At 46.1% G+C, this 24620-nt stretch overlaps 1 protein-coding gene across 1 annotated transcript in view; it reads left to right on the top strand.

Annotated features, from left to right (window-relative positions):
- The window catches only part of RNF20 (ring finger protein 20), a 170989-nt gene that overhangs the window by 93507 nt on the left and 52862 nt on the right, over positions 1 to 24620 (top strand). Inside the window, exons 9-11 of the mRNA XM_033919511.1 lie at positions 16036 to 16155; positions 19039 to 19218; positions 23011 to 23146. Coding sequence (XP_033775402.1) covers positions 16036 to 16155; positions 19039 to 19218; positions 23011 to 23146 — 436 coding nt within the window. The remainder of the gene's footprint in view (positions 1 to 16035; positions 16156 to 19038; positions 19219 to 23010; positions 23147 to 24620) is intronic.

Below are 24620 nucleotides of genomic sequence, written 5' to 3'. Positions count from 1 at the left end.
ACAGACAGGGAAAAATGCTCGAGTACCTGAATAAATTCATGTAAACCGTTCTGAACTCCCATGGGAGAACGGTATAGAAAAATTGAATAAATAAAAATTTAAAAAAATTAAAAAAAATCACATACAATCACACCCAAGTTCCGCTCTTCTGTTGTGTTCATAAGTTCTTCATCCCCTAAACTGTAACGTTCCTTCGACATGCATGACCTTGCATTTCTTAGCATTAAATTTTAGCTGCCAAATTTTATTCACCCTATCTGAGGTGTCTGCTCTATTGCAGATTTTGGTATCATCTGCAAAGAGGCTAATCTTACCTGACAGCCCAAGAACAGAACCTTGAGGCAAAGCACTGGTAACATCTATTTTCTCAGAGTGATCTCCATTAACTACTACCCTTTGTCATCTTCCACTCAACCAGTTCTTGACCCAGCCCAACCCAAAGGAACTCAGTTTATTTATTAGACATCTGCTGTCAAAGGCTTTGCTAAAATCTAAATACACCACATCTAGCGCACTCCCTCTATCCAATTTTCTGGTCACCCAGTCAAATAAATTGATCAGATTTGTTTGACCAGACCTACCTCTTGCCTCTAGACCTATAATCCATCAGATTCCAGAAACTTCACCATGCTCTGTTTTAAAAGCGTTTCTATTAATTTGCTTATCACAGAAGTCAGACTTACTGGCCTGTAATTCCCTACTTCTTCCTTACTTCCACCTTTGTGTAGAGGGACCACATCCACCCTTCTCCAGTCTTCCGGTACCACTCCTGACTCTAGAGACTCATTGACAAGGTATCAGTGGAACCACCAGAACTTCCCTAAGTTCCTTCACCACCCTCAGATGTACATCATCTGGCCCCATTGCTCTTCCTACCTTTAATTTAGCTAGCTCCTCATGAACACAACCCTCTGAAAATTGATCAGGATCTACCATTCCTCTATCCCTAGTCATGTTTGTCTTCTGCAGTCCCGCTTCTGGTGCTTCAGCCATGAACACAGAGCAGAAATATTTGTTAAACAATTCAGCCTTTTCCAATTCAGCCTGCATCTTCCTCCCCTTTACTTTTGAGTCTCACAATGCCACTTGTGCACTTCTTCCTATCACTGATATGTCTAAAAAATGTCTTCTCGTTTTACCATGTCTGCTATTTTTTTTTTCTTCCATTTGTATCTTTGCTTTCCTGACTACCGTATTTTCACGCATATAACGCGCACCCGTGTAAAACGCGCACACGGGTATAGCGCGCGGGGAACACAAATTTATGTTTAAAAAATTTAATATAGCGCGCACACGCGTATACCGCGCATGCTAAAACCTCCTCCCGCTTACTCCGAACCGGCATCCTCCCCCCCCCCGCTCGCTTACCCGCGTTTTACAACTTTTTTTTTCAATCCGATCCGGCATCCCCCCTGCGAACCGGCATCCTCCCCCCTCGCTCGCATCACCCCCCCCTCCCCCGCGATCCTACATCCCCCCAGCACCAAACATCTCTTACCCGATTGGGCACCGGCACCAGCACCAATGCACAGGACGTGCCAGTGCCCGAAGATCCTCCCTCGTTGGTTTGGGCTGGGCTGGGCGGTGCGATGCAGGAGAGATAATCCTTCTTCCTGCGCCGGGCTGGACTAGGCTTTGAGCATTTGCGCATGCTCAAAGCCTTCTGGTCTCGCTCTCTCCGAGATTCTCTCCGAGATTCTCGGAGAGAGCGAGACCAGAAGGCTTTGAGCATGCGCAAATGCTCAAAGCCTAGTCCAGCCCGGCGCAGGAAGAAGGATTATCTCTCCTGCATCGCACCGCCCAGCCCAGCCCAGCCCAGCCCAAACCAACGAGGGAGGATCTTCGGGCACTGGCACGTCCTGTGCATTGGTGCTGGTGCCGGTGCCCAATCGGGTAAGAGATGTTTGGTGCTGGGGGGATGTAGGATCGCGGGGGAGGGGGGGGTGACGCGAGCGGGGGGGGGGAGGATGCCGGTTCGCAGGGGGGATGCCGATCGGATTGAAAAAAAAAAGTTGTATAACGCGCAAGGTTATGCACAGTTTGTAAAATCGTGTATAACGCGCGCGTTATATGCGTGAAAATACGGTATTCGACCAGCCTCCCAAGTTTTCCAGATATTTTTGCCTGTCTTCCTCTTTCTGCGATCTTTTGTATTTTATGAAAGGTGTCCTCTTATTTCCATGCAGGAGGACAGCGGTTAAGAGGTGGTGGCAATCCTGGATCAGGGAGAAGACTCCACGGTACACCGGCTGTTCAGGGCCTCTGTGCTTTCAAGCGTTATTCAACAGTTAAAGCTGGAAGTCCCGCTAGCTTTTTCAGTTATGAGCAGTTCTGTGGCTCCGACCACATTTTTCCCATCACATCCAGACATCACCAAGCTAGTCACTAACCACTAGGAGTCACCAGAGGAATCTCTTTGAGTGGCTAAAACCATGGCCAAGCTATATCCAATGGCGCCAGATTTCCAGCAGCTGTTAGTCAACGTGTGGATGCAAGCAGTCAACGTGTGGATGCAGCGCTGGTGTGAGAAAGAAGGATTCCACTTCCTGCGCAACTGGACGACGTTCTGGGGGAAGAGCAAGCTATACAGGAAGGACGGACTCCACCTCAGCAGAGACAGAACGAGGCTACTTGCAAGCAACATCAAGAGAGAAGTTGAGAAGTTTTTAAACTAGGAAGAAGGGGAAAGCTGACAGTCGACCAAGAGAGAGAATCGATGGTTTGGGAACCAGTATACCCGAGGATACTGTGCAAGAAGATAGAGGGAAAGACTCACCTGATCACAGGCAAGACAGATCGAAAAGGACAAAAGAGGGAAGGAAATGCAAGAAAGGAACAGGCCGCAAACTCAAGTATATGTACACGAACGCAAGGAGCCTTAGAAATAAGATGGATGAATTAGAAGCTATGGTACAAAGAGATAACGTTGACATCATAAGCATCACAGTAACATGGAGGACTGAGGAAAACGTCTGGGACACTGTGCTACCGGGATACAAACTATACCGCAGAGAAAGAGTGGCTCAAAAAGGTGGGGGCATTGCCATATTCGTCAAAGAGGGAATTGAATCTACTGGAGATAACATGCCACAACTGATGGATAAGTTAGAGTCTCTATGGGTCAAAATTTCGGGAACAAATGGCCTGGAAACGAAGATCGGCATCTACTACCGACCCCAGGGCAGTCCGAAGAAATTGACAGAGAAATGACGGACGAGATTAAACGCAACTGCAAGGGAGGCAATGCAGTTATCCGGTGACTTCAACTATCCGGGAATAGACTGGAACCTAGGCACCTCCGGCTGCATTAGAGAGACCAAGTTCTTGGATGCTGTAGGTGATTGCTTCCTGGAACAACTTGTCAAGAAAAACACTAGAGGAAATGCAATTCTGGACTTAATTCTAAATGGTCTATGAGGACCGGCACAAGATGTAGAAGTAGAAGAGACGCTGGGAAGCAGTGATCACAATATGATCCGCTTTGATCTGGACGCAGGGGAGAAACATCAGTCCAAAACAACAGCCACGGCACTGAACTTCCGAAAAGGGAATTACGAAGGGATGAGACTCATGGTAGGGAAGAAGATTAAAAAGAGGTTAAGCACTGTAAAAACGCTAGAGCAAGCTTGGTCCCGTTTTAAGGACACAGTCACCGAGGCGCAAAATCTATATATACCACGTATCAACAATGTAATGTAATGTAATTTATTTCTTATATACCGCTACATCCGTTAGGTTCTAAGCGGTTTACAGAAAATATACATTAAGATTAGAAATAAGAAAGGTACTTGAAAAATTCCAACAAGGGATCAAAGAGGAAAAAGAACAAAGAATCAGCATGGCTCACTGTAAAGGTGAAGGAAGCAATAAGAGACAAGAAAACCTCATTTAAGGAATGGAAAAGGTCAAAAACGGACGAAAACTGGAACAAGCACAAACAGCATCAATGCATAGTAACATAGTAACATAGTAGATGACGGCAGATAAAGACCCGAATGGTCCATCCAGTCTGCCCAACCTGATTCAATTTAAACTTTTTTTTTTTTTAATTTTTTTTCTTCTTAGCTATTTCTGGGTAAGAATCCAAAGCTTTACCCGGTACTGTGCTTGGGTTCCAACTGCCGAAATCTCTGTTAAGACTTACTCCAGCCCATCTATACCCTCCCAGCCATTGAAGCCCTCCCCAGCCCATCCTCCACCAAACGGCCATACACAGACACAGACCGTGCAAGTCTGCCCAGTACTGGCCTAGTTCAATATTTAATATTATTTTCTGATTCTAAATCTTCTGTGTTCATCCCACGCTTCTTTGAACTCAGTCACAGTTTTACTCTCCACCACCTCTCTCGGGAGCGCATTCCAGGCATCCACCACCCTCTCCGTAAAGTAGAATTTCTTAACATTGCCCCTGAATCTACCACCCCTCAACCTCAAATTATGTCCTCTGGTTTTACCATTTTCCTTTCTCTGGAAAAGATTTTGTTCTACGTTAATACCCTTTAAGTATTTGAACGTCTGAATCATATCTCCCCTGTCTCTCCTTTCCTCTAGGGTATACATATTCATGGCTTCCAGTCTCTCCTCATATGTCTTCTGGCGCAAGCCTCCTAACATTTTCGTCGCCCTCCTCTGGACCGCCTCAAGTCTTCTTACGTCTTTCGCCAGATACGGAACGTCTGAATCATATCTCCCCTGTCTCTCCTTTCCTCTAGGGTATACATATTCATGGCTTCCAGTCTCTCCTCATATGTCTTCTGGCGCAAGCCTCCTAACATTTTCGTCGCCCTCCTCTGGACCGCCTCAAGTCTTCTTACGTCTTTCGCCAGATACGGTCTCCAAAACTGAACACAATACTCCAAGTGGGGCCTTACCAATGACCTGTACAGGGGCATCAACACCTTCTTCCTTCTACTGACTACACCTCTCATTATACAGTCCAGCATCCTTCTGGCAGCAGGCACTGCCTTGTCACACTGTTTTTTTGCCTTTGGATCTTCGGACACTATAACCCCAAGGTCCCTCTCCCCGTCCATGCATATCAGCTTCTCTCCTCCTAGCATATACGGTTCCTTCCTATTATTAATCCCCAAATGCATTACTCTGCATTTCTTTGCATTGAATTTTAGTTGCCAGGCATTAGACCATTCCTCTAACTTTTGCAGATCCTTTTTCATATTTTCTACTCCCTCTTCGGTGTCTACTCTGTTACAAATCTTGGTATCATCTGCAAAAAGGCACACTTTTCCTTCTAAGCCTTTAGCAATGTCACTCACAAACATATTGAACAGGATTGGCCCCAGCACCGAACCCTGAGGGACTCCACTAGTCACCTTCCTTCTTTCGAGCGACTTCCATTAACCACCATCCTCTGGCGTCTGTCCGACAGCCAGTTTCTGACCCAGTTCACCACTTTGGGTCCTAACTTCAGCCCTTCAAGTTTGTTCAACAGCCTCCTATGAGGAGCTGTATCAAAGGCTTTGCTGAAATCCAAGTAAATTACATCTAGCATATGTCCTCGATCCAGCTCTCTGGTCACCCAATCAAAAAATTCAATCAGGTTTGTTTGGCACGATTTACCTTTTGTAAAGCCATGTTGCCTCGGATCCTGTAACCCATTAGATTCAAGGAAGTACACTATCCTTTCTTTCAGCAACACTTCCATTATTTTTCCAACAACTGAAGTGAGGCTCACCAGCCTGTAGTTTCCTGCTTCATCCCTGTGACCACTTTTATGAATAGGGACCACATCCGCTCTCCTCCAATCCCCAGGAATCACTCCCGTCTCCAGAGATTTGTTGAACAAGTCTTTAATAGGACTCGCCAGAACCTCTTTGAGCTCCTTTAGTATCCTGGGATGGATCCCGTCTGGTCCCATCGCTTTGTCCACCTTCAGTTTTTCAAGTTGCTTATAAACACCCTCCTCTGTGAACGGCGCAGAATCTACTCCATTTTCTTGTGTAACTTTGCCAGACAATCTCGGTCCTTCTCCAGGATTTTCTTCTGTGAACACAGAACAGAAGTATTTGTTTAGCACATTTGCTTTCTCCTCATCACTCTCCACATATTGGTTCCCAGCATCTTTTAGCCTAGCAATTCCATTTTTTATCTTCCTCCTTTCACTAATATATCTGAAAAAATTTTTATCTCCCTTTTTTACATTTTTAGCCATTTGTTCTTCAGCCTGTGCCTTCGTCAAACGTATCTCTCTCTTGGCTTCTTTCGTTTCACCCTGTAGTCCTTTCTGCTCTCCTCTTCTTGGGTTTTTTTTATATTTCATGAACGCCAACTCTTTCGCCTTTATTTTCTCAGCCACTAGGTTGGAGAACCATATCGGCTTCCTTTTTCTCTTGTTTTTATTGATTTTCTTCACATAAAGGTCCGTAGCCATTTTTATCGCTCCTTTCAGCTTAGACCACTGTCTTTCCACTTCTCTTATGTCCTCCATTCTAACAACTCTTTCTTCAGGTACTTTCCCATTGCATTAAAGTCCGTACGTTTGAAATCTAGGACTTTAAGTATCGTGCGGCCGCTCTCCACTTTAGCCGTTATATCAAACCAAACTGTTTGATGATCGCTACTTCCCAGGTGAGCACCCACTCGAACATTAGAGATACTCTCTCCATTTGTGAGGACCAGATCCAATATCGCTTTTTCCCTTGTGGGTTCCGTCACCATTTGTCTGAGCAGAGCCTCTTGAAAGGCATCCACTATCTCCCTACTTCTTTCCGATTCCGCAGATGGAACATTCCAGTCCGCATCCAGCAGGTTGAAATCTCCCAACAGCAGAACCTCCTCTTGCCTTCCAAACTTTTGGATATCCACAATCAGATCCTTATCAATTTGCTGCGATTGAGTCGGAGGTCTGTAGACTACACCCACATAGATAGAAGTTCCATCTTCTCTTTTCAGAGCAATCCATATCGCTTCTTCCTCTCCCCAGATCCCTTGCATAAGGCGGTAAAAGGGGCCAAAAGAGACTACGAGTAAAAAATAGCCATGGAGGCGAAGAACTTCAAGCAGTTCTTTCGATATATTAAGGGGAAACGACCCGCGATAGAAGCGGTGGGACCGTTGGATGACCATGGAATAAAGGAAGCGCTAAAGGAGGACAAAGCAATCGCCGACAAACTGAACACATTTTTTGCGTCTGTATTTACCGAAAAAGATGTACACAGCATACCGGAACCCATCAAGCTATATGCTGGAAATGAAGACGAAAAGCTGACAGGATTGATGGTCAGTCTAGAGGAGGTGTGTAGGCAGATTGATAGGCTTAAGAGCGATAAGTCCCCGGGACCGCATGGCATCCATCTGAAGGTCATCAAGGAACTGAAAGGGACCATAGCTGAACTGCTTCAACTAATAACCAATCTGTCAATCAAATCGGGAAAGATTCCAGAAGACTGGAAGGTGGCGAATGTTACGCCGATCTTCAAGTAGGTTCGAGGGGAGATCCGGGAAACTACAGACCGGTGAGTCTGACCTTGGTACTGGGAGAGATGGTAGAGTCGCTGATAAAGGATCGCATCATCGATCACCTTGATGGACACGGGCTGATGAGGACCAGTCAGCACGGTTTTAGCAAAGGCAGATCATGTTTGGCGAACTTGCACTTCTTTGAGGGAGTAAACAGACAGATAGACAAGGGCAACCCGGTCGACATTGTAAATCTGGATTTTCAGAAGGCATTTGACAAGGTTCTGCATGAACGACTATTTCGGAAAATTGTTCACCCTCTCCAAGGTAGGGAGAACGAGAGGGCACTCTCTAAAATTGAAAGGGGATAGATTCCGTACGAATGTAAGAAAGTTCTTCTTCACTCAGAGAGTGGTAGAGAACTGGAACACTCTTCCGGAGTCTGTCGTAGGGGAAAACACTCTCCAGGGATTCAAGACAAAGTTAGACAAGTTCCTGCTGAACCAGAACGTAGGCAGGTAGGGCTAGTCTCAGTTAGGGCGCTGGTCTTTGACCAAGGGCCGCCGCGTGAGTGAACTGCTGAGCACGATGGACCACTGGTCTGATCCAATAGCGGCAATTCTTATGTTCTTATCTGAAAGTGGATTTGTTGGTGGTTCAAAGTGGACTTGCTCCTCAAGCAACAATTTGAAGCTTTGACCCTAGGGATTAAGGCGGCAGCCGTGTCTTCCTTTGTGGCATGTGCTTGTCACTTTCACCTGTCTTGGGCCTTAGACTCAATAGATGGGGAAGATCCTTAAAAGCTCCTCTCTGGGGTGAATTATATTGTGGATGCTCTGTATGATTTTATCAGAGTTATGAGCAAAGTCTCAGCCTACGCTGTCTCTGCCTGATGGATGCTCTGGATCAGACAGCGGGCAGGAGATGCTACCTCCAAAGCAGTGTCTCACAAACTTTTTTAGCTCCGGCACACTAAATAGAAGAATTGAAATTATCTCTCTCTAAATGTTCACTGGCACGTCTTCCACCTACTGCTCATGCCACCTTCGGCTCCCTTCTGTCACATCCTGATCCTGTGACAGGAAGTGACATCACAAGGCTGGCATGAGCAGCTGATGGAAGATGCTGCTTGTGCTGGTGAATATTAAGAACATAAGAAGTTGCCTCCGCTGAGGCAGACCAGAGGTCCATCTCGCCCAGCGGTCCGCTCCCGCGGCGGCCCATCAGGCCCATTGCCTGAGCAATGGTCCCAGACTATCCCTATAACCTACCGCTACTCCTATCTGTACCCCTCAATTCCTTTATCCTCTAGGAACCTATCCAAACATTCTTTGAAGCCTTGTAACGTGCTCCGGCCTATCACAGCCTCCGGAAGCGCGTTCCATGTATCAACCACCCTCTGGGTGAAAAAGAACTTTCTGGCATTTGTTCTAAACCTGTCCCCTTTTAATTTCTCCGAGTGCCCCCTTGTACTTGTGGTTCCCCATAATCTGAAAAATCTGTCCCTGTCTACCTTTTCTATACCCTTCAGGATCTTGAAGGTTTCTATCATGTCTCCTCTAAGTCTCCGCTTTTCCAGGGAGAACAGCCCCAGCTTTTTCAGTCTGTCAGTATATGAGAGGTTTTCCATACCCCTTATCAGTTTAGTTGCTCTTCTCTGGACTCCCTCAAGTACCGCCATGTCCTTCTTGAGGTACGGCGACCAGTACTGGACACAGTACTCCAGATGCGGTCGCACCATTGCACGATACAGTGGCAGGATGACCTCCTTTGTCCTGGTCGTGATACCCTTCTTAATGATACCCAACATTTTGTTTGCTTTTCTTGAGGCTTGGCCGCACTGTGCCGACGCCTTCAAAGATGTGTCTACCATCACTCCTAGGTTTCTTTCAAGGTTACTTACCCCTAGCAGTGATCCTCCCATTTTGTAGCTGAACATCGGGTTCTTTTTCCCTACATGCATGACCTTGCATTTCCCTACGTTAAAGTTCATTTGCCATTTTTTGGCCCATTCTTCTAGTGTCGTTAGGTCCCTTTGCAGATCTTCGCAGTCTTCCATGGTTTCAACCCTGCGGTAGAGTTTGGTGTCATCCGCAAATTTAATAACTTCGCAATTTGTTCCCGCCTCCAGGTCATTAATAAATATATTGAACAGGAGCGGTCCCAGCACCGACCCCTGCGGAACTCCGCTTGTGACCCAATGCCAGTCTGAGTAATGGCCCTTTACTCCAATCCTCTGTTTCCTGTCTGCCAGCCAGTTTTTGATCCATCGGTGGACCTCCCCTTGCACCCCGTGTTTCCACAGCTTTTTTAGGATGGAGACTGTGGGAAGCGCCTGGACCCTATTCAGGGACACCCTGCAGGAAGCACAGAGAATGTACATCCCCAGTTTCAGGAAAGGCTGCAAGAACAAGCGATCAAAGGACCCGGTTTGGATGTCAACAGAAGTAAAGAGGGCGATAAAGGACAAAAAGGTATCCTTCCGGAGATGGAAAAAGGACCCAACGGAGGAAAATCACCAGGCGCACAGGAAATGCCAAAAGGAATGCCACCGGGAGGTTAGAAAAACAAAAGGGGAATACGAAGAGGGGCTGGCCAGAGAGGCGAAAAACTTCAAGGCATTCTTCAGTTACGTTAAGGGGAAGCGACCAGCGAGAGAGGAGGTGGGGCCGTTGGACGATGGGGATAGGAAGGGAGTGATTAAGGAGGATAAAGAGGTAGCTGAGAGGTTGAACACGTTCTTCTCGTCGGTTTTCACGAGCGAAGACACATCTAATATACCGGACTCAGAGGAGCTCATGAGTGGGGAACAGGCTGAAAAATTGGATCACATAGAGGTAAGTAAGGAGGATGTCCTCAAACAGATAGACAGGCTAAAATGCGGCAAATCACCAGGCCCGGACGGGATCCACCCAAGGGTTCTGAAGGAACTAAGACAAGAAATATCGGGCACAATCCAGCATGTTTGCAACCTATCCTTGAAAACTGGTGAGGTACCAGAGGACTGGAAATTGGCGAATGTCACACCTATCTTCAAGAAGGGATCGAGGGGTGACCCCGGGAACTACAGGCTGGTGAGCCTGACTTCAATTATAGGGAAGATGGTGGAAGCTATGATCAAGGACGGCATTTGCGAGCACATCGAGAAGAATGACCTATTGAGAACAAGCCAGCACAGATTCTGTAAGGGAAGGTCGTGCCTAACGAACCTTCTGTACTTCTTTGAGGGAATAAGCAGTCGGGTGGACAATGGGGAACCCATAGACATCATTTACCTCGATTTTCAAAAGGCTTTCGACAAGGTGCCACATGAAAGGCTGCTTAAGAAGCTGTGGAACCACGGGGTGGGAGGGGATGTGCACAGATGGATCAAGCACTGGTTGTCGGGCAGACTGCAGAGGGTCGGAGTAAAGGGCCAATATTCTGACTGGCGGGGAGTCACAAGCGGTGTGCCACAGGGGTCGGTGCTGGGGCCGTTACTCTTTAACATATTTATCAATGACCTGGAAAAGGAGGCAAAGTGCGAGGTTATAAAATTTGCAGACGATACCAAACTGTGCGGCAGAGTTAGGACCAGGGAGGAGTGTGAGGACCTACAAAGAGACCTGGACAAGCTGGAAGACTGGGCAAACAAATGGCAAATGCGCTTTAACGTGGACAAATGCAAGGTCATGCATATAGGGAAAAAGAACCCGTTGTTCAACTACAAATTGGGGGGGTATTGTTGGGAGACAGCAGACTTGAGAGAGACTTGGGTGTGCTGGTGGATGCATCACTGAAGCCATCTGCACAGTGCGCAGCAGCCTCGAAAAAAGCCAACAGGATGCTTGGCATCATAAAGAAGGGCATAACAACCAGAACACGGGAAGTCATCATGCCATTGTATCGAGCGATGGTGCGTCCACATCTGGAATACTGCGTTCAGTATTGGTCGCCGCACCTCAAGAAGGACATGGCGGTACTTGAGAGAGTCCAAAGGAGAGCAACGAAAATGGTAAAAGGGCTGGAACACTGCCCATACGACGAGAGGTTGGATAGGCTGGGGCTCTTCTCTCTGGAGAAAAGGAGGCTCAGGGGAGATATGATAGAGACCTTCAAGATCATGAGGGGCATAGAGAGGGTGGATAGGGACAGATTCTTCAGACTGAAGGGGACAGCAAATACGAGGGGGCATTCGGAGAAACTGAAGGGGGATAGGTTCAAAACAAACGCAAGGAAGTTTTTTTTCACCCAAAGGGTCGTGGACACTTGGAATGCGCTTTCGGAGGAAGTGATCAGGCAGAGTACGGTACAGGGATTCAAACAGGGATTGGACGGATTCCTGAAGGATAAAGGGATCATGGGATACTGAGGGAGGAGCTGGGATGTAACACAAGTATAGAAAGCTATCCAGGTAATGAGTATAGAAACCAAACCAGGTCGTGCATGTGCAAGACAGGAGGGTTAGGACTTCGATAGGAAGACAGGACTTAAATGAGAAACCAAGGTGGCAAGGGAGCCCCTTCTGGTGATACAGACAGGTCGTGACCTGTTTGGGCCGCCGCGGGAGCGGACTGCTGGGCAGGATGGACCTATGGTCTGACCCGGCGGAGGCACTGCTTATGTTCTTATGTTCTTAAGCAGTCTTTCGTGCGGTACCTTGTCGAAGGCTTTTTGAAAGTCAAGGTAAATGATGTCAATGGATTCCCCTTTATCCACCTGGCTGTTTACCCCCTCAAAGAAGTACAATAAATTTGTGAGGCATGACCTACCCTTGCAGAAGCCGTGCTGGCTCAACTTTAGCTGCCATTGTTTTCTATGTGTTCACAGATACTGTCCTTAATCAGTGCTTCCATCATCTTTCCCGGGACCGAGGTCAAGCTCACCGGCCTGTAGTTTCCCGGGTCCCCCCTTGAACCCTTCTTGAAGATGGGCGTGACATTTGCTATTTTCTAATCCTCCGGGATCTCTCCAGTTTTTAAGGATAGGTTACATATTTGGTGAAGTGGCTCTGCTATTTCGTTCCTTAGTTCCTTGAGTACCCTTGGGTGAATGCCGTCCGGACCTGGCGATTTGTCGCTCTTTAGTCTGTCTATCTGCCTGAGGACATCCTCTTGGCTTACCTCTAGTTGGACCAGCTTTTCATCCCGATCCCCATTTACGATGTCCTCCGGTTCCGGAATATTGACAAAGATACACCGGGGGGACAGAGAGGAGGAAAGGCACCGGCACCAGCAGTGACAGACTCTTGCCTACATGACATAAGAATTGCCGCTACTGGGTCAGACCAGTGGTCCATCGTGTCCAGCAGTCCGCTCACACGTCATCTAGTGTATATTTATTTCATGAATTATTTCTTATGAAGGGAATTTAAAAAAATAATTCTGGAATCTTTGTGACACATTGCGAGACACTGCTCTAAAGTATTAGTAATCTTTTTAATTACTGAATTTATTTGGTCATCTTTTTAATTCCTTAGTATGTAAGCAATTGTTATTCAGGTGCTTTAGTTAGATTGTGAGCCTATTGGATAGCTAGGGATGTTTTTACCAAGCATTTTATATTAGTTTGTCATTGTTTCTGAACTGCTGTGAACTTTGAATGAGGTATTGGTGGTATATAAATAAAAATTGTATTGTATTGTACTGTATGCGTCTCTTTGAGGGGCAGATGCTCTTTGGTGAGGGACTAGATGATCTGATGGCCAGTGTGACGGACCATCACCTCAAGTCCTTATCAGACAGCAGACCCTGGAGTTCGGGTTAGGGCAATTTTTGAGGCTCCCGAAGATTTTTGTATGTATTCAGGAGGCCAAACAATGCAAAGACCCTTTCAGGGATTGCACCAGTTATTGGGATTCAGCAGGGGCAGGAGACAGCAAGCCTCGGGCTCTCGCCCCTCACCAGCCACTAAGCACAATGACACCAGGCCAGGGGCCGAGCTTCCCCAGATAGGGGGCAGACTTGGCGCAGACTGTTTGGTTCTAGAAGTAATCAGGGAGGGGTACAAAATCTAGTTCTGTGCCCCCCCCCCCTGCCAGACCACTTTGTAACATCTCTGGCCAGCCAGCCGGAAAGAGCCCTCAAAGTTCAGGGTACGGTGAAAAGGCTACTGGCTCTTCAGGCCATAGAGCTGGTACTGGTACAGAATTGGGCTTGGGCAGATACTCCATGTACTTTATCGTGTCAAAAAAGGCTCAAACAACTGCAGACTGATTCTAGACCTCAAGTCGGTCAGTGTGACTCTGAAGATACCACACTTCCACATGGAGATCATTTGATTAATCTTAGAGGCAGTAGCACGGTGGGAATTTTTTGCCTTCCTCGATCTGATGGAGGCTTATCTTCACATTCCCATTTTCCCAGCCCAGAAGGAAGTACTTGAGATTTCATGTGCTGAAGCAGCATTTTCAGTTCTCTGTTCTCCCCTTCGGCCTGGCCACAGTAGGATTAGTCTGGATTTGAAGAATTTTCTGTTTCTCAGGAGCTGAGAGGAAAAGAAAGAAAGGTAAATCTTCATGACCATTCAGTTTGTTTTAATTCTCTACTTAATAGCAGGTCATGTGAGTAGCTACAAGCTCTGGTGACAAACCTAGGGCCAAGTCAAGGTTTGCCCCGAGGAAAGACAGGGTTTTGCCTAAGCCCCGTTGTAAGAGGGCAGATCAAGTGAGTGCTGGGTCTCCAGGTAATACTGACTGGCCCTGGGAGAGCATGGACCTGGCTTAGATGAGCCAGAGTCTGCCTGGTAGGAGTCCTGTCCCTTTAAGGCAAAGGGCTGTTAGAAGCAAGGGAAAAAACCTACCAGGGAAATGCTTGAGTCTGGGCGTGGCTTAGAGCTCCTGAAAAGCCAGCTCAGAGGACGGAGAGAGGAGAGACAGGATCAGGGGAAGCAGAGTTACCAGAGCCTCACAGACCAGGAAGAAAGCTGGAGTCAGGGCAAGGAGAACTGGTCAGGAGCCCAGCTAAGGTCCAACATGAGTGCCCTACCAGTGATTTTCCTGCTGACTGGGATATGCAAGAGGCAAGTGCATTTCCTCTCTGTCCTGAGACAGAGTCTCTCCTATAGCCTGAAGCTATGGAGATTAGTTCAGGCATATCAGAGTGGCAGGAACCAGATGGAGCTATGCAAGTTTGTTTCAACCTTCCTGCTATATGACTGTGAGTCTGCTGTGTGTGTTTCTGAACTGTGGCAACATTTTGAATCTTGTGTCAGTCTCCTGTTGCTCTGATTGGTGTGCTGCGTGCAGCTGAGCCTAGCTCAGTGCAGTTCACAGGACTGAGTTCCCAGTCTGCGTTATGGGTGGAAAAACCTGTCCACTATTTCCTGAGGAACTGCTTAACTCTGTTTGTCTCCAATATAAATCTGCAAAGTTAAGAGAAACAAAATTAACTTGTCAGTATAGGAAGCAGAACCAACTGTGTTAGTGAAATCTTGATTTTGAGTTCTTTTTTGTTTCTGCAGAAATCCCTGAGCCAAGGATTGCATGTATTTTCAGTTTCCCTGCTTATGAAATATATAAGACTTATAATCAAAGGGTTGAAACTTATGTGGCCGGTGACCTGAATAAAACCTTAATTTTTGTTTCAAGCCATTCTGACTGAATGTTTGTTTTGAAGAGACTGTACCTGCACTACTAGGCAGTTGCCTAGTGTGGCTGAAAGTCCTGAAGGAAACCCTCAAGCTACAGAGGGCATGCTGGGGAGTATATTGTCACAGGCCAAACCGGTTAGGTGCCTAGGGATGACACAAGTTTGGATGTTGTTTGCTATGTTTGTTACAGTTTGGGGGATTTTTCCCATTTTCCTCCTTCCTGTTATGTTATTTATTATACTGCTTCTTGATTGCTTTTGTACAAACTGAGGGGGCAGGAGCAGCTTCCTGGGAAGAAGATGGAGTTGGAAAGCGTGATTGACAGTTTTCAACAAGCTACTTGCTAGTTCAGATAGAAGACCCCAGCATTCAGGACCACTAGACACATTTACAAGAAAGATTACCAAGGTAAGAACCTAATCTCTCTTTAAGATGTTTACTTATAATCTAAGTACCACTGATAAACATGGATCAAATAGAGAGATCTCATGGGTGTCAACCCCCTTAGAATCTTATCCAGTCTTGGTATTTTCTAGTTGCTAATTTGGTAATTTTTAAAACGGAGGAAAAATTCCGTGGTTCTGTCCATACTGCGGAAGAAAATAAACTGGGGAAGCATGTACAGTGATGGGAAATTCTGCACATGCTCGAAAGTCTATTCTAGATACTTCTCTGCTTTGGAATCTCTCCCATAGGTTCTGTCACACAGTGATGAACCCACTCATGTGGCTGAAATGTCCCCTATCCATGGAGAATATTAACATACCAGTATCATTTCACATTTTTAGTGAATTTAAGAGAGAAATGCTATTAACAGAGGCCAGAAAAGCTTAAATATGACATCTAGTGGTCAGATGATTGTAGGATGTCAGAAAGCTTCTGTCCAGGGTGGTGAGGTGATATAAAATAGGGGGTGGGGGTAATCTCCAGAGGCTAATGATGCCAGATTCTAGCCCTGTTTCTGATTTAAGCTGGAAGTGCAAAGAAGCAGGAGATTCTGAGTTTAAAAAAAAAATGTACTGGTGCTGCAGTTTGCTTTCCTTCTTTCAGTTTGAAGAGATGAACTCTGAGCTGGAGGAGAACAAAGAGCTGGCAGAGAACCGGCATGCGGAGCTGGAGAAGCTGCGGCAGGACCTGCAAGAGGTGACATCACTGAATGAGGAGCTGAAGGTGAGGAATCCAGCAGATGTGTGAGAGGCAGGGCAATGTTACAGCTGAAAGCTATCATAAGACCCACAGGCATTGTTCTGTGATGAAAATGTTGGCTGTTCGAATGAGAGGATAAATTTTGTTTTCTATCGCTTGATAGACCGGTATAGTTCCTTTACGGATGGGTATTATACTTCACTGCTACCAGCAGGTGGAGACTGAGATCAAACTTGTACAGTATGTCAGTATAGCTTCCCCTCTACTAATCCAGTCTTCCTCAGTCTCCGGTAGCAGGTGGAAGGCTAATTTCGGCTCCCCTTTTAGCACTGTTGGAACTTTGTTTTTGGACTCCTGGTTCCCCTTTTGTGCCGGATAGAGCTTGGGCGGGTCCTGTTTGAGGATCCATCCGACCTCAGGGGTGTTAAACCTGGCGGGTCTCGTGCTGGATCCCTCCACTTCCCTATATTTTTGTAGAGGTGCCTCGGCGGGCAATTTGGCCCCCTGGTTGGTCAGCCCTCCAGCTTTGAGAGCTGTGGAGTCTGTTCTGTAAGTTAAAAATAAATCCTGAGGTGTGCCGGTCTAAAGTGCTAACTTCCCTTTAAAACTGCCTTTTTACTGTATTTTCTCATCTAACTGGCACTTTCCTTGCAGCTAGGGTGCTTTCAGCACAATGAGCACTTTTAAAGGGAAAAAGTGCTCATTGTGCTCCAGACGCGAGGTACTCGCGGCCAGCCTGTGCAAGCGTTGTGCAGGATGGAACAGTGGGGAAGCCTCGTCGGCAGCGGATGCCAGCGGCCAGGGCACCCCGCCGCATGACCCTCGCAGGTCGGATTCGGATTGTGGGAAAGCCTGAGCTTCCCCCGATGCCCACATGGAGGGATCTCCAGCTGCTGAAGGTCAGGGAGAAAAGGATTCCCTTTTCACTTTGGTCAGTTCCTTAGCCTCAGCGTCAGGAAAGTCCCAGGCTTTTCAGACGCGGCAAGCCGCATGAGCTCCGATTTTGGCAGTTTCAGGTCCAATTTCGGCGGGAACCTCCTCTGTTATCTCAGTTACCTCAGGTGACTTTCCCCCTGTTCTGGAAATACAGGGGCAAGGTGTGGCAAGAAGTCCCTTGGGGCCGTCCGGGGTCTTTCCCCCTGAATTTTTGATAGCACTTTGTAAAGCTTATGTGCTGGTGGCAGGAGGTTCCGTATCCACTCCGGGGGTCTCGGGGGGGGGGGTGTTTCTCCACCCCCTTGATGTCTTCCCTGGTGCGGCTCCACACTGCGGTGGTTTCCCCCCCTCTACTCCTCATTTAATCAAACGCCCAAGGGTCTCTTGGGATGAGAGGAGCAGGATGTAATTGATGAGGACCTGGACCTTTGGGGAGAATTTCAGGATCCTCTTGGGAGGTTGGATTCCGCCAGCGAGGGGTTTGAGCACTCCCCAGCTGGCTAAGATGCGTCTGTGGTGCGCATTTTTCAGCAGGAAGAGCTTCCTGAGTTAATTGTGCAGGTCTCCTCGGTTTTGCACTTTGAGGACCCTGTGTTGGAGCCCCCGTGTACGGTGGACCCCTTGCTTAAGGGGATCCGCTCTGCTTCCCGCTCTTTTCCTGTACATCAGGATATTCGGGATGTTATGCTCGCACAGTGGCAGGTGCCAGAAGCCCCTTTTCGTTTTGCGCGCTCCATGGCATGCCTGAATCCCATTCCTGAAGTGGATAAGGACACTTTGAAGTCACCCGTTGTGGACGTGGTGGTCTCAGCCATTTCTAAGAGGCATACCATGCCTGTTGAGGGTGGTGTGGCCTTCAAGGACCCAGAGGAACGCAAGTTGGAGTCCCTCCTTAAACAGAGTTTCTTTAGCACTCTCCACACCGGTAAAGGTTAATCTTTACAAGTGGGTTATATATCTCATCTTGACCAGCAGGTGGAGACTGAAAACAAAACTGTGGCATAGTACATAAGAGATACCTTCCCTTATTCCTATCAGTCTTCTTTCAGTCTCTAGCAGGTGTTGAGTGAGCTGTACCCATCTCCCTTGGTAGGGCTGTTGGAATTTGTTTAGTGGTTTCTAGTCCCTCTTTTTGGTCAGATTGAGCTTGGGTGGGCCCTGTTTAAGGGTCCGTCTGACCTCGGGGGTGTCAAACCCGGCGGGTGTCGTGCTGGGTCCCCTTCCCCCCATTTCCTCCACCTCCCCACATTTTTTTAGAGGAGCCTAAGCAGTAAGCCTTGCTCCCTAAATCAAGCAAGGTATACTGCTTTGAGAGCCTGTGGAGTCTGTTCTGTTAAAAAAAAATCCTGAGGTAGTGCTGGTCTGAAGGGTAGCTTCCCTTTAAATTTATTGTATTTTACTGTATTTTTTTAATAACCGGCGCTTTGATTTTAGCATACGCGAGTATGGAGCAATGAGCACTTTGAAGGGGAAAAAGTGTTCATTGTGCTCCAGACGCGAGGCACTCACGGCTGGCCTGTGAAAGTGGTGTATAGGCTGGTGCAGTGGTGGAGCTCTGTCAACTGTGGCTGCAGGCACCCAGAGCTCCCCGCCAATAGTGCGAGTCGGCAGGGAGCAGTGGGGAGGCCTGGTCTTCTTTCACCGCCCACGGAGGGATTCCCTTGACTGCCGATGGTAAGGGTACAAAGGATTCCCTCTCAGCTGATTTTTTTTAACAGCTGATGCTGGCTTGCCTGTTTAGCAGCTGGGACTGTTCTGGCTTCCCAGCCGCTACAGGCCCAGGAGGGGTTGTTTTTGGTGGGAACTTCGCCATTTTTTCAGTCTGGCCCCTCCATTTTGTCTGCAACCTCAGGTGACCATCCCCCCTGTATTGGAAAAATGGGCAAGTTTCTGCTGCCGTTGCTGTGGGACAGCAGAGCAGATGTCACTTATGGCTGCAGCATTTCATCTTTGGTTTCTGTCTGGGTGTAGGTGGAGCTGCGCAGCACAGTGGAAGAAGTTGTAAAGGAGTCTCCTGAATATCGTTGTATGCAGTCCCAGTTCTCGGTACTGTATAATGAGAGCCTGCAGCTGAAGGCACAGCTGGATGAGGCTCGCACACTGCTGCATGGGACCCGTGGTATCCACCAACGACAGGTTGATCTCATTGAGGTAACGTTCTACACCCCACATTTATGTCTCGGACTGCTTCTTGACCCATCTCTTTTGTAGGGATTTGAATTCATTTGCAGGCCAAATAAAACTTTCTAAAAAGAAAAAAGGTTGTTCATTTTAGTTTGTTTTTAAATGTAAATTAAAGTGGTAATGAAAGGTATTTGATTAATTTTTGTCATTAACATCTGTGGGCAAAAAACACTTTTTTTTTTAGCCCAAACAAACTGGAACCAGTGGGGGTTGAGGAAAGTAGAGAGTTGCGCGGGGATAGAAATTAAGCCTTTCTTCACTGGAATCGAATCTATCCTTGCACATCCCCGTTTGAATCGAATCCGCCCCCCGCAAGTAATCTCTTCCATCCCCACAAACTTTAGAAGTAGTTATTTAATTATGCTACTGAATTAAAGGCTCTGGTAAAGACCCATTTACAAATAAGCAAAGACACTTTATTAATTTGGAAATATTAATTAAGTCTCTGTCATTGCCTCCAATATAAATACTCCAGCTGATGAGGACCCCAAGCTATGTCAGCTGAGAACGTACTCTGAAGGTGACCTGCTTAGCAGACAGCAGCAGCATCCCTGAGTCACAGATGTTGGCATCTCAGTGGCTCAGGGATGCTGCCAGCAACTGCTATGCTTGGTGGAGGGAAATTCTGTCTGTCTTGGGAATCCCCATCAGCCACAACAAGGGTCAGCAAGTACTTCAGCACTGGAGAAATAAAACCAGTAATGCATTTCCTTTTCTGCTGAACACAATACAAAGATATCTGCAATATACATTTCCCAAAACTATCATATTTCATTCAGTAAATTTCTTTTTTTTAACCTTTGTTGTCTGGAGATTTATTTTTTCATCAGGTTGGTTCTAGTTTCTCTTTTTTTGTGCTGTCCTGTCTTCTGGAAATACTTCTTCAAGCAGTTGCTGTCTTCTTTTTCCTCCTACCATTGACCAGCATTTCTCTCTTCCCTCACTCCCTTCTATCCTGGATCATTCTCCCTCTTTTTCCTCTCCCCACTCCTGCACAGCATTTCTTCCTCTTTTCTCCACCCCCATGTGCAACCAGGGCTGGATTAAAGGGAAGGCCCAGTAGGCACATGCCTAGGGCCTGAAAATGTCAGGGGCCCCACCGGTGCGGTGCTTTAAGATTTGATCAAAATTTGTGTTATAAACAGAAAAATAGAATATGTTAGCCCTTAATATTGATAAGACCCAGACTATTCTTTTCCCCTGGAAAGAAGATCAGATACTACAGGTCACAAGCATTAAAATTCTTGAGGTCATCTTAGATTATAAACTAACATATCAAGATCACATAAGTCAAATAGTAAAAAACTGCTTCTACAAATTGTGCATGATCAGGTCATTAGCAAAAGTACTAGATATGCCGGCACTCAACATACTTATTCACTCTCTTATTATTTCAAGACTTTATTATTGTAATTCTCTGTTAAAAGGCATTACTCAAAGCCAAATAAGGAGACTTCAACTTATCCAAAATACTGCAATAAAAATCATAACAAAATCAAAAAAGTATGACCATGTAACACAGAGGTGTCAAAGTCCCTCCTCGAGGGCTGCAATCCAGTCGGGTTTTCAGGATTTCCCCAATGAATATTGTGACAAACCCAGCACCAGCACTAGTCCGGTCCCTGATAGGATCGGATGCAGAAGAGCGGACCAGATTGATTCTGGCACTCATCTTGAGGCTGACCTCCCTTGTCCCCATAACCAAAGAGATAGTGAACTGGAACAGAGACAGGCAGATTGGCAACAGCAGCCTCCTGGCTTTAGAGCAGCTAGAGAAGCCACGAGGAAGGTAGCTGCAGTAGAAAAACCTAGGCAGAGAAAAACTGCTGTAGAGCCAAAATCCATCCCCCGCTACAGGCTGAAGGGGATTGGCTCTGATCTGTTTAAAAGCAGGCTGAGTCAAGCAGGAGGAGGAGGAGGAGCGAGTGACCAGGGCGAGTCACTCCCACAGCTCAAGGCAGGTGAAGAGCTGTGGAACAGAGCAGGAGAGGAAAACGTGCTGGATTATCCCATGCAGGAGTTAGAGGAAATCCTGCCTACTTCAAACTACCAGGTTCTAGATCGTGTGGAAGGCATGGAGATAGAACTGGCTGGCCCTATGTTAGAAAGCCAGACGGAAGGTATGGAATTAAAATGAAAGAATGCAGCAACTGAGAAACCATTAGTGGTTTGTGTTTTTCTTTCTTTTGCTGATGTTTTGTTTGTTTCTGCTGTGCAAACTATGCCTGAAGAAGTTGAGTTATGTTTGAACTTTATAAGTATTTTGAGTGTAAGAATAATACTTGCCTGAAGCCCAAACTAAGGAATGGATTTAAAGCAAGTTTGTGAACCAGAAGCTCGAGCTGAAATATTTAAGTTGGGGGCTTTTTGGAACCTTAGAAATCCTGCTGTGACTCCCGTTCTTGAAGCTAATTAGATTATCTGCCTCAGCTGTGTGATTTTGCCTGCATGTGGGAGCTGAGAGAAAAGCTGAACTGTTACCAGAGTTTGCTGTGGCTATTTTTGCCTAAGGAGTTTTGATTTAGTTTGAATTTGCAGTAAAGCTTTATTTTTGCAAATTTACTATTTTTGTTGAATGACCTGCAAAAGTGATGTTTGTTTTCTGTGGCATACTTTTGGCCTGTGGGTCAGAATAAACAACTTATTCTTTCCTAAAGAACTTGTTTTGGCTGGTGATATGGTGAAACCTTTTACTTACCTTGCATCTCTTAGGCCCAGGCAGTTGCCTAGGGCCACCTGAAAAAGTCCTGAAGGTACCCCTGGTTGGAGGGGACACGCCAGAATCCCTGTGTTTGTCACCTGGCAGCCCTACACTACGGAGGGTTGGTGACAATATGTATGAGATCTATTTGCATGCACTGTTTTCATTGTATGCTAATAGATCTCATGCATATTCATTGGGATAATCCTGAAAACCCGATTGGATTGTGGCCCTCAAGGAAGGACTTTGACACCCCTGATGTAACTCAACTTCTAAAAATGCACACTAGTTGCCAATACCCCATCGTATCTCCTATAAAATTGCACTACTGTCATTTAAGATCCGTCAAGCCAATCTTCCTACTTTCCTAGATAGGTTATTGATTCCATACACTCCGTCCAGAACTCTGAGGTCATCTGACCAAAATCTTTTTTCTGTACCATCTTTGAAAGTTATTGGCATGAGATGAACAGAAATTTTTTCAGTAGCTGTGCCACAGTTATGGAATTAATTGCCCGGATATATCAGAGGAGAAGCTGTACTTGACAAGTTTAAAAGTTTTTCGAAAATGTTTCTTTTTAAAGATGCTTTCGAAAATTAGAGTTCCTTAGCCGATAGCATTTCTGAAGCCTTTCTGTTTTAAAACTTTTGCTCCTGCTTTCCATCCCCTTCCTATTATGTGAACCCTTAATGTTGCGTTTTTCTAAAATCTTTTGTAGTTCCAACCTCTTTCCTACTGTAGTCTGTAAGTCTGTCCATTTTTCTCCAATATGTACAACTAAATGATTTGTCACCCCATTTTTTACATTTGTAATTCGCGTTCTAACTATGTTATAAGCATTTGCATCAAATTTTAATAAATATGAGAGATAGTTTGATCCTGGGAAGTGGGAGTTGAATCTTTAACCTGTCTGTGTGGATGCCTCTTTTTTTCTCAGTCTGTGACTCCGCTTCTGATTTCTATCAGGCAGAGATGGAAGGCAAATAATTGTAGGTGCTGCTTGAGATGTGAGCAGGAGTTTAACTGTTTACTCCCCCCCAACCCCCTCAATTTGCAGCGGGATGAGGTGAGCCTGCAGAAGAAGCTGCGGACAGAGGTGATCCAGCTGGAAGATACACTGGCGCAGGTGCGCAAGGAGTATGAGATGTTACGCATAGAGTTTGAACAGACTCTGGCTGCTAATGAACAAGCAGGTAGAGAAACATATCTCCTTTCATATTTATCATCCCTGTGTTCATCTATTCTCTTGCATGCTCTTTCACCCCTCTAGCTCACTGCTTCTTGTTTTTCGGGTGTTTGTTTGTTTTTTTTGTATCTCTGGAGCTTTGGTCACTACACTGATTTAGGATTTGGTCCCACTGTAATATAGCATTCTTTGTCAACCTCTCCAGACCGGTACAGACTTCACTGATGGGTAATAGCTCATCATGACCAGCAGGTGGAGACTGAGATCAAACTTTTGGTTATAGTACTTAATAGCTGTTCCTCCCTCTATCTAACAGTCTTCTCTCAGTCTCCAAGCAGGTGGTTTCAGTGAGCTGTGCCCATCTCCCATTAGTACATAAGAGTTGCCATCCCCGGATCAGACCCTGGGTCCATCAAGTCCGGTGATCCGCACACGCGGAGGCCCCGCCAGGTGTGTCCTGGCATAGATTAAGTCCCCATGTCACTGCTTCCCAAGGGAGATGTGCACCTAATATACCCTTACCCGTGTCACTCTATGCCACTCCTAAGGAGATGTGCATCTAGTTTACCCTTAAATCCTAGATCGGTGGATTCTGCAATTACTTCCTCTGGGAGAGCATTCCAGGCGTCCACCACTCGCTGTGTGAAACAGAACTTCCTGATATTCGTCCTGGACCTGTCCCCCCTCAGCTTCAGTCTATGTCCTCTTGTCTGTGTCACATTGGACATTGTAAATAACTGCTTTCCCTGCTCCATTTTGTCGAATCCTTTCAGTATTTTGAAAGTCTCGATCAGATCTCCTCGCCGTCTCCTCTTCTCGAGGGAGAACAATCCCAGTCTCCTAAGTTGTTCCTCGTAGTCCAGGTTCTCCATACCTTTCACTAGCTTCGTTGCTCATCTTTGCACCCTCTCTAGCAGTTTTATATCCTTCTTTAGGTATGGGGACCAATGCTGGACGCAGTATTCCAGGTGTGGACTGACCATGGCTCTGTAGAGCGGTACTATAACTTTCTCTGATCTACTCATGATACCCTTCTTTATCACGCCTAGCATTCTATTTTCTTTCTTCACTGCCGCTGCACATTGCGCCAACAGCTTCAGGGTCCTATCTATCAATACGCCCAGGTCCATTTCCTGTTCGGTCTTTTCCAGGGTTACACCTAACATACTATACTTGTGATCTTTATTTTTTCTGCCCAGATGCATCACTTTGCATTTTTCTTTTTTTTTAATTTCTTTATTCATTTTTTCATATTACAACAAGTGTATCAGAAAAATACATATAATCTTATAAACACACACTTGATTTTCCTTCATGAATACTTTAAGTACAATATATCATATCATATTCATATTTTTATAATGTTTTAGATAATATGTAAATCATTTAATATGTATGACAAATATAAATAAAATAACCCCCCCCAAGCCCTCCCTTCCTATTTCAGAAAATCTAACCTAATACTTCAAAATGCATTAATT

The sequence above is a fragment of the Geotrypetes seraphini genome, chromosome 14, assembly GCF_902459505.1.
Source record: "Geotrypetes seraphini chromosome 14, aGeoSer1.1, whole genome shotgun sequence".
NCBI lineage: Eukaryota > Metazoa > Chordata > Amphibia > Gymnophiona > Dermophiidae > Geotrypetes > Geotrypetes seraphini.
This window is presented reverse-complemented; position numbering and strand designations above follow the sequence as displayed.